The 13924-nt window shown below is 41.2% G+C and overlaps 1 protein-coding gene across 1 annotated transcript; it reads right to left on the reverse strand.

Annotated features, from left to right (window-relative positions):
* Positions 1-6697: 6697 nt before the first annotated feature.
* Positions 6698-13602, reverse strand: tnfsf12 (TNF superfamily member 12). Its single transcript, XM_075451269.1, has 6 exons — positions 12822-13602; positions 11510-11588; positions 9743-9799; positions 9571-9594; positions 9348-9475; positions 6698-8040 (listed from the first exon to the last, which is right to left on the reverse strand). Exons 1-6 carry the CDS (start codon positions 12993-12995, stop codon positions 7780-7782), a joined length of 723 nt encoding a protein of 240 aa, XP_075307384.1. The 5' UTR covers positions 12996-13602; the 3' UTR covers positions 6698-7779.
* Positions 13603-13924: the final 322 nt, after the last annotated feature.

Below are 13924 nucleotides of genomic sequence, written 5' to 3' on the forward strand. Positions count from 1 at the left end.
GCGGATCCACCAAACATGGAGAAGGGTACGGAACTTTTACTCGGCCATTTTCATTTTAAAGTTCTTCCAGACGGCGGAGTCGACAGAACCAAAGTCATCTGTAAACACTGCCAAGTTGAATTGTCTTCTCAGCGTAGTAGTTCCAGTCTAAAATATCACTTAAAGGCAAAACACACAACTGATAGCAGCAAGTCATTCAAGGAAACAGACAGTGGAGCGAGGCTTCTACATAAAAACTACAGAAAGATGCTGATGTTAAAAGTGTGTTTGCACAACAAATGTTATGGCACTTTCATTCATATGGCAGCACATTTAAAATAAAACTAAATGCTAAAAGCTATACACTACTTTTGAATTCATTTTTGGATTTTGCGTACAAATGCGATTAATCGTGATTAATCAGGGAAATCATGTGATTAATTAGATTAAACATTTTAATCGTTGCCCAGCCCTAAACAGCCACAAAGATGCATAAGCTACATAAGACTATAAAGATGTAAAACAGACAAAAATAACTGCATAACAATTGATAAAAAAGATGTAAAACAGCAGTTGAGCTGTTAAGACACTCTAAAAAAACAGCAAACAGGCTCAAAATGACAAAATTACTCACGCTAATAGACTTATTCATGCTGTTGCTTTGCTGTATATTAGAAACTCATAAATACTTTTAGACAGACCTATTTTTTTTCCCATGTACTTTCTGAATTCTGAACACGAGCCGGACAGAAATATTCGGCTTTATGTTGCTTTCTAAGCGTCGATGAGCTCAAACTAAATAATCACGAGTATCCCATAAGCATCGAGGGATGGAGCTGAATTAAGGGGGGCGTCTTTATTCCTGATTTTATCTGAGGGGAGGCCCATCGTCCCTCACTTTAAAAAACCCTGGTGGCCACATGCTGTGACCTCAGACATCATGCTTTGATCAGTCATGTAATCATGATCTAATTATGACAACATTTCACAGAAATGTCTAATGGCATAAAAGATTGTAATAATGGCATCTTTTATTCCATTAACAGTGAGGGTCACCCGTACTGTTGTATCATGCTTTGAGATGTTAGCTGCTGCAGATTGGCTATAAATCTAGTTTCTTTATGGAGTCTTTTTGCTACAGTCTGACATTATCTGTAAAGAATCTAAACCTGTCATAAAACTAACTAAAACATTTCAAGCAGACCGAGGGGAACTCATTGAACAGTTTGAAGCTTTGCTAACTCGAGCTGATATTTGCCGTTTTAACCACCAGCTGCACTTCAGCTGCATAACTCCAGACGACGTTAATTAGAAAATATTTCACAGCTTCCAAATGCAGCTTTATTTGCTCAGCTTATCAGAAAGCTGATCCTCCTCATATCAAATGGTAAAACAACATCCGAAAGTGAACGAGTTGAATACAGAGAAGTTTATTGTGCTTCCTGAGCTCAGTGAAAAACACTGCATAGCTGTGCCGGTGGTCTTGCCTAAAGGGGTCTGTTCCTGCTTATGTAGACCCAGTATTTTGGAGTTATTGGTGTTAATATTTTAGTTTACTCTTTGCTCTGTTTAGTATCTTGATTTCTGTGCCTTGCCCACTTTTTCTATTTGTGACCTTGGCTTTGGTTTTGTTTCTGTGAGGCACTTACTCATTAGTACTGTCGTTTTCCTTCTGTTTCCGGGTTAGTTTTCAGCTGTTTTCACGCTCTTGATCTTAGTTAGGTTTCTAGTAAATTCTGTTTTTTGTTTAGTTTCTGGATAAGCAGCTGTCCTCAGTTGGTCCTCAGCTCCACACTCACCTGTTCATTGTCAGTCTGACACATTTCCTCATCAGTTCCCCTCAGTATATATCATTATGCTCCCCTGTTTATCTCAGTCTTTGTCAGATCCTCGCCTTAACTCTCATCATTGATCTGCTCTCCAGTTCTGCTCCTTAATCATCTGATTTCCTCCCTGTCTGGTTACCTCTGTTATTTAGCCTTTTGTTTTTCTAGTTTATGCTATAGTTTCCCAGCTCAGCCACACTTTTGGTTTCTTTTCAATAGACTCTTCTGTTCAATCGTCCGTTAGCTTCTGGACTGCAGTGTTAAACCTTTGGGTCCTTCACATTTTTGGGGAAACGATCATCCTCCTCAAATTTTTTGCTTTTTGAAACAAATCTACTTTTCCAAATTACCTTCATCTTCATCTAAAAGTGACAAAATATCAAAAAGGATGCATTTATCCCCCTTTTCCATCATTTCAAACCTGCTTTTTATGAGCAAAAGCAGACAAAGGAGCCTGCAACATACCACATTTGTGTATTACTAATGTTAATATGCGTCAACTTAATATGTGGATCAAAGCCAGTAGATGGTCATGGCTGTTAAATAAAATATTCAACATATTGAATGCTATGAAACGAGTTTTTGGGGGCAAAGAGTTGTATTCTCAGCTCACCAGTCAAGAGAATCTTTGCACATGAGCTTCAAAGCAAGTAAATCAAATCAAATATCTGGTTAAACACAGACATTTTAAAGACTTGCTGAATCATTCGATGGTGCACAGAGAGAGGAAGTTGCTGACATGGGAAGCTAAGAGAAAAACGGGAATTCAGTGTGTCTCCCCCTCACAGACATTATCACAAGCAAGCAAAAAAAAACTAGAGAAACAGATGGTTTGTCACCCATGATGACGTAAAGAGTCAATCTGACGTTATTCAGAACAGATTGATCCATTCTGTCTTAATGAAAATGTCTGAAGATGGTCAAACACTGACGGGATGATAGAAGAAGAATCATCTGCACCCCAAATTAGTTCTGCCTTATGTTATACACTTGTTTTATATGAAAACTATGACAGCTGCAAACTTCCAGTAAAAAAAAAATCAATTTAATTTAGAAATGAGAAAAAACCTTCTTATTTTACATAAAAAATATGTCTGATTATATCCTTTTAGGTCCTTCCTGACACTGTGCACAACTTGTCTGACCGCTAACCCCATGAGAGGAGTCAAAGCAAAAGCTTTTATGATTTAAGGTTCAACGCTACAAGATGCAAGATTTCTTTATTGAACTCTAAATTGTTCATTCTAATGAGTTTGCCATGAATTTATGTAAAAACTCAGTGAAGAAACATTAGAATGAATCTTAATCGATATATCAATCTGGATGGCAGATTTGGCGACAGTCAAAGGATGTAAAGTGGGTTTGATGCTCACTCAAAACGCTTCATTTTAAGGGTTAAAACAGTAGAGAAACAAATAATTAGGGTGCACTAAAACATGACAGCTGCAGGATTTAAAAACAAAATGGCGAGCTAAAAGAAACTCAAACACACCAAGTGACTATTATCTGTCTCTTTGACAGCATGACTACCTTCTGTCCCATTAAACATAATTATTTGACCCATTAGAAATGGTATAATACCATAGTTATCCCATTTTGACCATTTAATGTTGAGTTCTCTAGGATTTTTCATGACAAATAATTAAAGAAGAGCTTCTTAAAAACAGTAAGAAAGGTTTATTCAACATTTATGATGAGTGAGTTCAGGCATTTATCATAGTTTTACAGACAGGACTTCACAAGGTGGTAATAAACTTTGACATTCTGGAAAAACAAAAACGGAGTCGGGCCAGGGAAATGTGTGTGGTGATGGGGGAGGGGTTACAAAAAAGAGGAAAGTGATGAGGAAATATAACAGGATATAGATACTGTATGATGTCTACATTTTTTTTTTTAAAAAGGGGGAAAAAGGGAAAATTTTCCATTGGAAACATGAGTGTTTGGCTCCAATTAAGAACACAACGATCGCTGCAGTAAAGTGCTGAGGAGAAACCAATGCGGTCCGGCCACAAAAACTACTTATAAACAAGAGTGGGAGTGCTGAGCCCCACTGCTGGAAATACACACTGCGTTGTAGCAGGGAACACTTTACAAAGCAGCTGCTTGTGAAACAAAAGAAGAGCTTTCATTTTCAAAAAGGGTTAAGAAGATAATCTGGTTATTTCACAGGCAAACGTGGACGCTGGGACCTTTAACCAGACTCGATTTGAGATTTAGTGCCACACGCTGCAGAAACAACTCCACAGGGGTTGAATTGTGAATCTCAAAAATGCTTATTCTGACCATAAGAACCTACTATTTTATAACTGACTTTGCATGCAGGCAGACTCTAAAATGCTAATGCTAGCATCTGAGCACACTAACTTAACAATATAAGTCATTTTTACCCACTTTTATGTGGACAATTAGCATGCTAACATGGCTAATTAGCATTAAAAAACAAAAGCACTGCAATAGATTACTGTAAGGATGCAGGTTTTTATGTGAAAATTGACCACATGTCAGCGCTGATGCCAGTTATTAGGGAACTGTGTACAGTCATCTGCAAAAGGCACAACACACCCATGGCGTACATCTCACAAGCAGTGGATGCTGACCCACAGCAGGCTTCCAGAAATGAGCCAATCAGAAGAGAGGGTTCTTTAAGGGGAGGAGCTGAAGTTATTTATCTCAAACTGAATAAACTGAGAGACGGCATAAAGGGGCATTGTACAATAAATTAGGGTTTTCTTATTTTTCTTAACTAAAAGTCATTCAAAGTTACTCTCGTAGAGATCCAGAATAAAGTTCACCCTTCAGAGTCAGTAAGGTTATTAACACGTGTCCATACATGGGAAGGGAATCAAGTAATTTTTTTATGCTCTGGACTGTGTGGACAAATATTCAAGACATCCTTCCTCTGTGCGAGATCCTCACACCTGTAATTATAGCAGAATTCACTGCACAAGACGTCGACTTTGCGTTTCTCGAACGGTGATTTTGTCAGATGACGCTGTTGGTTTTTGAAATCAGAATTTTTGGTGCTGTTTACACATACCCGGGTATTTTGATAAACGAAGACCTTTCCCTTCGTTTGTGCCTTTCGTTTATACACAAACGGAGTTTTTTCCTCCGAAAACGAAGCATAAAAAAAACTCTGGCAAAAGTGGAGATTTTTTAAAAACTCTGTTTAGCGTTTATGTATAAACTGGTTGAAAGAGACAAAAACGGAGTTTTGGGCAATTGAGAATGAGGAGTTGTCGTCATAGTACAGAGCCCCGCCCCTATCCGCCATGTTGGCAGGATGCTAGCGTGAAAACGCACTCCCAGTTGACATTTTTCAGGGCTTTAGCAGTTTTATAGTCCAGCGCAACGTTTAAAAGTAGCTCAGTCTCGCTGTCAATCCACACACACGAGCCTGGCGCCATACTTTCTTCTTGAAAAGGAAGTTCTTCCTGTCAGCGGTTCTCTATTAGGCTTCTGATTGGCTTGTGTGGAATTCTCATTGTTCTAACACTGCCACCGTCAGGCTTGGTGTAATTTAACAGCTCTTGATAGCGTATTTATGCAGATCATGTTTTTTTTTTAAACGGGGCTGTGTGCACATAGTTATTTTTGCAAACGAAGGTTAGAAAATATGCGTTTATCAAAATACCCGGGTATGTGTAAACAGCACCTTTATGAGAGCAGAGAGACAGTCTGGAAACGCTTTAAGCCACCACAAGTTTAAAACATTAATCTTAATGGGCCGACGTTCAGTCACAACTCCTGATGCATTTAGTCAGCTGACAAAAGTAACAGAAAAATACGTGAATGAGAGCAGCTTTATTGGGAGTTTGGCTGTAATAATACACACTTAATGCTTTACTGCTTTTACAAAAAGATGCAGAAAGATGGAAATTTGGAGAATGTGCAGATGACTCACATTTGACTCTAGTTGAGGGTGTACATGCAGGAGTATCTCAATCCGCCCGTAATATCGGGGTGTGGATTGCAGTTTTTAGAAGCTTGGTTTTGTACGATTTTGGTCGACTAACATTTAGTCTAAACTAGCATTTTTTTTAAATAACTTGTTTTTTCTGGGGTCAAGTAAACGCGCTGAGCGGCAGCCGTGTCGGCAGCTCTGAAAGGCTGCACGTGCTTGATTTACATATCGATGGTGAACCTACGCAGAACCTGCATCCACACGTGACCGACAGATGTGTTTGAGCAAATACTTGTGTGACCAGTGCGTCTACGTTTGTTGAGTGTTGTGAAATATTGACGATAAACAGTCAAACTAAAAACTGAAACGTCAATATTGTGTTGATTTATATGCGATTATATCCAGATTTTATTTTAGTTTACTTGTTTTGATGTAAAATTGTTCCATTTAGACTCGTTCTCCTCCTCCTTGGTAAATGGATTACACTCTTTGTGATTGGTTCCCCATTTATGGCACCTAAATGATCATTGGTGGTGGGTTAACTGAACCATTTCCCTTTCCATTTCCATGTTGACATTGAATATTGCTACCTAACAAACCAACAACAGTTGTTACAGTCTGTGTTACCATGACATATATTTAGATTTCTGTAAAGAAGCCGGTCAGGCTATAATATAGTCTAGTTCAGGGATGTCCAAAGTCGGTCCTCGAGGGCCGCTGTCCTGCAGGTTTGAGGTGTTTCCCCGCTTCAACACACCCGATTCAGATCAATGCATCGTTAGTAGGCTCGTGCAGAAGTCAACAATCTTTTGAAGAGATTAATTTAATTTGAATCAGGTGTGTTGAAGCAGGGAAACATCTAAAACCTGCAGGACAGCGGCCCCTCGAGGACCGGATGTGGACATCCTTGGTCTCGACCAAAGATTCAACCAAGAAGTATGATTCAAGCTTCATTTAGAGCAATGTTTTTATCCTAAATACCAACATGTCAAACACTGAATTTTATTAAACTAGAGTCATAAAAAAGTACCTGACAGGCTGACTTGATCTAAAAAAAAAACATGTTTTATAAACAAACAACAGTAAATTTAATGTCAACTTCTTCTCGTGTTATAGCTTTAACTATATCAGTGACTCTCTGATACTACTTTGAATGAAAAACAAACATTTATCTGATCCTTTACAAAAGTGAAGTGATGATCGTTGCATCGTTAAACAGATGAGAAACAGCCAGAAAATGCAGCCAAAACTAAACTTAAAACTCTTATAAACAATCATTTGACCTCTGCAAGGACAACAAATTCACATCCATGTCATTTAAAAACGCTCCGCTTTCTTTGCCCTCTCACGACTCGATTCCCTCTCTGTAAAATGCGTGACTCATATACAAAATATTTAACAAAAAAAAAGAGCTGGCGGTAAAATTCACGTAATCACACTGTAATTTCAAGATCATAAAAATCAGTATGCACACAAAGTTTTTGATTTGTTAGATTTCATACAGACGCAGCATTGTTTAAAAATGTCACTGAAAACTGGAGTAGTTTTATTTATATATATAGTGTTGAGATGCTCACAGACGTGCTCTGGGCTGTGGGAGTTGAAGGTGCATGCACAGCGTAACTGTCAGCCTTAAAAAAAGAGAGTGTAGGCACAGTTTATTGCATGACACGGAGGCTAAGATGGACATCCAATAAATTTTCTTTAGCTATGAAGCTCTGTAATCTACAGAGCAGCTTCCATCACATCTGTTCTCTCGGCAGAAATTCATCAAGGAATTTTGTTCACTGTGGGTCTTGGTTTTAATCCAAGTCTGTGTTCCAAAACAGCTCCGCAGTTCAGAGGGAAAATTCCACAACAGCTTCCACAAATGTCAGGTTTGTCTTTCGAATGGACAAATGTGGGAATTACTGGGGAAAAGAATGTTGCATTATGTGATGCCTTATGGCAGTTCAGCCACGTATCATTTTTTTTTTTAAAAATCCATACAAAACGAGTTAATTCTGCTGTACTTCTGTGATGAGTTTATCTGAGAATAGTTTCCAACTATGATCAGATGAGCACAGAGCTTCAGTTGACTTTAAAGATGCTGAAGACATGATTGGCTACAGGGTGGAGACTGAAGGACGGGCCAGTGATGGCCTGCAGCTCCGTGCCTTTGTCCAATCGCAGGAGGCCAGACACCTGGCAGGGCTTCACGAAGTGGAAAGAGTGCGGCCCAGCGGAGGGGGTGGTCCCGTAGCCCTCCATGCACTGCAGCTTCTGGGGCCTCAGGCCGTTGGTCACCACGTCCAGCTTCACATACTGAGACTGCTGCTCGTTGAACAGCACCTGTGGAGGCAGAGAGAATGATGAACGTCTCATCAAGAGAAGTCCAGAGACATTAGAGGAAATAGTTACTTCCCTCGTCTGCCAGAGCATTTGAAAAAAATCCTGCTTTTGTGCTTTTTTTTTCTCCTTTTTGATAGAATTTTCCAGATTTCTGTCAACTTGACAGAGAAAAACCTGATATTCTCTTTTCCTAATGATGCATACCTCTAAATCATGACTGACAGGGCAAAGTTAACTCTGATTTACCAGTGGCAGGTGGACGTGGGTTTGTTAGATGATTCATATCTGAATTTCTAAAACTGTTTAAGTTTAAGTTAAAATATTGTCTTAACAATGTGACCAAGCAATTAATGCTATCTTATAATGATTGGAGGCTTAGATATATATTGCACTTGCTTTTTAAAGTCAAAGTTGACAGGATATAACGGTGTGGAAATGAATACAATATAATAAGGTTACTGTTTGAATGTACACAACCATTTGTATGCCAAGCAAATGTACCTAGTTACACATCCAACATAGAAAGAGCAATATTAGCATTAATTTTAGCTAATTTCCAGTCAGTTTGAACTCCAATTAATAGTTTTTTTTCACCATTGTGTCAGTTAGGCATTTGTTGACATTATTTTTGATCTAAAATATGTTATAAAAATCACATATTATTAAAAACTTCACACAGTTGTACTCAACTCCACTGTAAGCATTTGTTAGAAAAATGGCTGTTCAAACTGGCTAATTTCTGTGCTTACTTTCAATCGAACTCTTTAAATAATTTATGTAAACTAAGAAATGCATTTCAAATGCAGTTTAGACTCTTTGTTTCCCTCAAAACTCATTGTTAGCGTGCTAAAAATTAGCATGCTAACAATTAGTATGCTAATAGTTAGCTCAACTAGCTACAATTGTAAAAAAAAAAAAAAAATCCAGGAAATTCAGCATCTGATATTCAAAATGTGGTGAACACATTGATGTGGTTTTCCTGAGACTGTAGCCTCAACAAGATTAACTTCAGGTTTTGGCTCTGTGTGTTTTGGACTACGATTGTGCTGTTCCTCCATGATACCACATAGTTTTCTAAGGTTATATGTTGGATGTTTAAAGCTGAAGGCCAAATCACGAACACAGATGATAATTCTCCGGTTTGTCTCCATGCATTTTAACTTCATCCATTGTTCGTGCTGTATTTTTGATTATCACCAGGATCCATGTTATGAAACTCTCCATCTATGAGGCTGCAGCATTCAAAGCGTTTATGGAGTTTATAGTGTAACACTGTTAATAAACTACTCCTTCGAGCAGAAACTCACTTGGCAGAACAGGAAGTAGACGCCCGCCCTCTCCACAATGAAGGTGCCTTGCTCCTTATTGTACCTCACTGCTTTACTCATATTCAATGTCCTCTCCTCCCAGCCCTTTATCACACCGCCTTCTCCCACTATAAAACACATACACACATACACATCCCTAGTTATTCATCACACAGATAAAAAAAAAGATTCAAAGATTATCCTTCATTTTAATGGCTCTTACCTTGCTGAGAGGAGATTTTGGTTACTGGTGGACAGGAGGAGACAATGAAGGAGACAGAAAAAGGGAAAGTCAATTTAAATTTTATGAGTGCAATCTTATAGAGGCATATGATTGAAAACACTTCAGCAGATGCTACACGAGACGGCTGTAAAGGATCTGCCAAGACACTTACTCTCGAAATGAGACGCCGCTTTCCTTCCATTTCCATTCTTCCCTCGAACCGTCCCCCCTACAAAATGCAAAGACAGACAGAATATGGGTTTAAATGCAAAGAAAATAACATGTGTGGGGCTTTTTTTTTTTTGATAAAACAATCATTCACATTCGTATCAGTCTAATAACATGGTGTGTTAATTTGCTGCCATTTAGATATTCAACCTGGCCATTTTTAATGTGGTTTGCAGATGGGCAAAGGATTTCCTTTCAGTTGCTTTATTATATTTCCTCAAACTGCTATTTTCAGTCAAAAGCGTGTGCCTCTTTCCTTTTTTTTTCCGCCTGTGGGGGCTAATCTCAGTGCCAGCTGGTCTCAGTCATCTAGAACATACAGAATAAAGTGAAAGGACGGAAGGATGAGGACAGAGAGCTTTGTGTGTGACGATGGGCTGAAAGTGGGGGAGAGACAAGATGGACTGGTGAAAAGTGAAAAAGCGAGCATTAAAGACAAGCATTCAGGGACACAGCTGAGGGGCTAGAAAGGCTAAATAAGAAAAATTAAGTGCTGGAAAAAGAGAGTCAAAAAGGTCTTTGGCTGCTCTGTGACCTAAAACAGTCGATTAAGAACAGAGTGAAGCAACAGCTACGGCCCCTTCTCACACAAATACAATAAATAAAACACAACAGTGAAAGAGCAGAGCTGAGGAAAGGCATGCTCTTCTTACTCACTAAAGGTTTATTTTAGCCCTGCGATGTGGCCAGAGGGGAGCGATTTAACATCCAAAAACTTGAATAGTCTCAGCATGAACTGTGAAATACATATTTTATGTTTCAGGAAAGGAGCAGCCAACCACCGGACTGCTGCCATGATTCAGGAATATTAAGTCTCCCGCTAAAATAACTCACAGGTGGGTGACCCTGCAGGGTTAGGAATTGCAGCACGCGAGCGTAAAGCCCTCCGGCTGGCCAGATTTCCCTGACTGGAGCTGTCAGTCATGAATAAAGAACATAACAGCAGCGTCCTGCTGAAAAGCTGGACTGCTGTGGTCAACTTTCCACAAACTGGAAGCCTGTTTTGGGCTTTTTTTTTTTTTCCATTGAAATCCATGAATTTCTGAACGCTGTTCCCTGTGTTTTGGCAGACAAAATAGGATATCAGTTATCAAGTATGTACCGTACACATATAGGATCTCAGAATAGAAGAAATTTGCTCTTTGGATCAATCTTTTCCGTCTCGTTTGGACATTCGTCCTCGAGCTGAAATCCAGCACGAAAACCGCGTCCAAGGTTCACTCTCGGACAAAATGTGAACAATCAAGCACTTTTTGTGACGGTGACGCAAGCAGAGGCTATAAATACTGCAATGATAGGTCATCAAATATCACTGCTTTCACAACAAATCATAGCTGTGTCAGTCGTGTGCTCGGGCCGGTGAAAAAACCTATCCCGCTGCCCAAAAAGCGTGCAGCAGAGACCCGCTGCTGCGCCAGCTGGTTTCCTGGGCTTTCGAAGCCATCCTGGTCAGACCTGTAATTTCTGAGACAGTCATCCAGCTGCCTACTTTTTCCTGTGTCAACTTTTAGAAGCGGGTAGTGGCTGCGGCCTGCCAGACCCGACCAAAGTGGCATGTGGGCCAAGACTGACCAGCATTTGTGTTGAATGTCCTTCCCAAAAACAACAGCAGAGTGCACTTGGTGTGTATATTGTGCCTGTGGCGCATGTGTGAGCAGTTTAAAAAGCCCATCTATACGTCGGTGGTGCCGTCATAAAGAAAATGTAATACCGTCTCTCTTCACTCGCTCCAGCAGCAGCTCCCTCTTCTCCAGAATGAGCTGAACGATGGCCTTCCTCTGCGTATTGACCTGTTGAAAAGTGGAGGAGAGAAAAGAAAAACCACACAGTGAAGAAATGTCCGGTTAGTTTCTTCTGACTTGTCTCTGGCAGGGATCCCGCAGAGCCTCTCAAAGCCCAGCCACATAGGCAAGGCTCCGGTCCTGCAGTATCCTGCCCCGGCTGCCATGCCAGCTTCAGATCTCCAAACTTCCTCCGAAAGCCGTTGCAACACCTAATGCATGTTTCCAATCCTTTAAATTCCTCACATGTCTGCAAGAAATGATTATTTATTTTTTTTGTCAAGCCAGCAGAGTTTTAAATCCTTGGCTGGGGGCCCACTGCAGGACCGAATGAGGCCTTCATTGAGTGTGAGGAGAAGTTGCTCTGGAGGTGTGTGTGTGGGGGGGGACGTTTAAATTTACTGCTACTGTGGAACTGGAGGCAGAGAGTTGCACTAGGCTCTCATGAAGAGTTGGCAAGTGGTCAAATGGACAGGATTGGGGGGGGGGGCCTTCCAGCATTAACGCTCCACGTGTCCGATTTGTGAGTGTGTGTGCAGGTTTGTCAACATGATACACAGCCCAACCTGTCCCGCACTCAGGTTTTGGCAAATACCAGAAGAAAATTTCCATCGGCTCTTTTTTTAGAAAACAATTTGCCTCGTGGTGCAGCCTCGCGCGAGTCTTAACATTTTTATGCAGCCAGATCGAAAAGTTGTAAAAACATTCATCTTTTGGAGTGTTTTCTGCCAGTTAAACTCAGAGTTTAGTGATCCCTGCATGTGCATGATGAGTGGAGTGTGCATGCAGAGGCTCCAAAAATGATTTACACTTGCTGCTCTTTATCACGCCTCAAGCCTCGGTGCAGGCGGTGGGGGCATTAAGCGCTCGTTAGCCAAATAGTTGAGGCTTTCCAGTAAAATGAGATAGAACTGGAGCGCAACTGGCACCAGGGCAATTAAACATGGCGGGGGAGGAAAGACAAGGGGGGGTGTACACAAAAACAAGCAGCAGCGCCGCACAACTTGCCTGCACTTATTGGTAAATAATAAGAAGAAAAACGGCAGTACGTGCAGATGGACCAGAGAAAGGAGGGGGGAAGAAGTGTGGAACTGCATGCTACCCCCCGCAAAGATTCCCGTAACCGCAGCCACAAAAGAAGTTGCATAACACTTAAATCTATATCAAAGTTCCAGACGAGTAAATGTTATCGCCGTTCAAATATGCATGCGACTCAGAGGAGGGGTGTTTGCAGACACAAACCTGCTCGAGTCGATCCTGCAGGACCTTGAAGGACTGAGAGAGGTCCTGCGTCTGTCGCCAAGTCCACGCCGTAAACAGCGCGCTGCATGCGGCCAGAGACAGAGCCACCAGGGCCAGAGAAGCCCAGACGACCCGCAGTTTGCGCACTCGCCTCCTCTGCAGAATCCGATGCATCGTTGGTGCACACTCCACCGCTACTCACCGCCGCAGATCAGCCGAAACGTACACTTTAACTCCATTCCAGCAGTGCACGAAGTCCCCGCGAATGCGTTTCGGTCCGAATGTCCATTTTTGGTGAGAAAGACGCGCGAGTCGACACAAGCTGGTGGCTTTTTAGGGGGAGCAAGATAGGCTACAATCAAATACAGTTTGATTTGATATCGATATTTGATGACTTAAAGCAAGCAAACATCCGATCCTTCTTGCTCGCGGATCATATAGTCACCATCCTCCGTGTGTGCAGATCGACTCCAAATACAAGAAAACTGCAACTTGCGCACATCAACTGTTGCATCCTTCTCCTTGTGATTCGTTGACTCAGCGCTCTTGTCTTCCCTTTAAACGGCGCGCTGGGGGGTCAGTCTATTAGGCAGACGGAGCACACGCGAGAGTAAAATCACACACGCGTAAACACACACACACACAGTGCTGGGGGGTGAGATTTGCGGGCGCTGATGTTGTGATACCACCTGGCATCCGCTGTAAAAACCAACGCGGTGCGCGTAAAGAAGGCACTAAGGGCGCACCGGAGCTTCCGCCGCCTGTCAAAGCGCTTCCATCAACTGACATGCCCTCCACAACCGTGTGTGCCACTCATGTGTGCAACAGTACCGCCTGTCACCACACGGTGGCTGTGAAGGTTAAGGTGCACAACGCTGCACACGAGTTTTTAATTCCACTGCGCTCAACAGGTGAGTCCAGGAGCGTTTCTGTTACAGTTTCTGTTAACAAAGAAGTCATCAATAAAAAAAAAGCAGTTTAACGAACACAATGCATTAAAGTGTAGGAATGTTTTCTTTTGTGCTTTAGATGCACAATTACAACTTTAGGAAGCAAGTTCAAACAGGAAAACATTTAAAGTCCAGAGAGAGATGTAAGATCTT

The sequence above is a fragment of the Odontesthes bonariensis genome, chromosome 19, assembly GCF_027942865.1.
Source record: "Odontesthes bonariensis isolate fOdoBon6 chromosome 19, fOdoBon6.hap1, whole genome shotgun sequence".
In the NCBI taxonomy this organism is placed as follows: Eukaryota; Metazoa; Chordata; class Actinopteri; order Atheriniformes; family Atherinopsidae; genus Odontesthes; species Odontesthes bonariensis.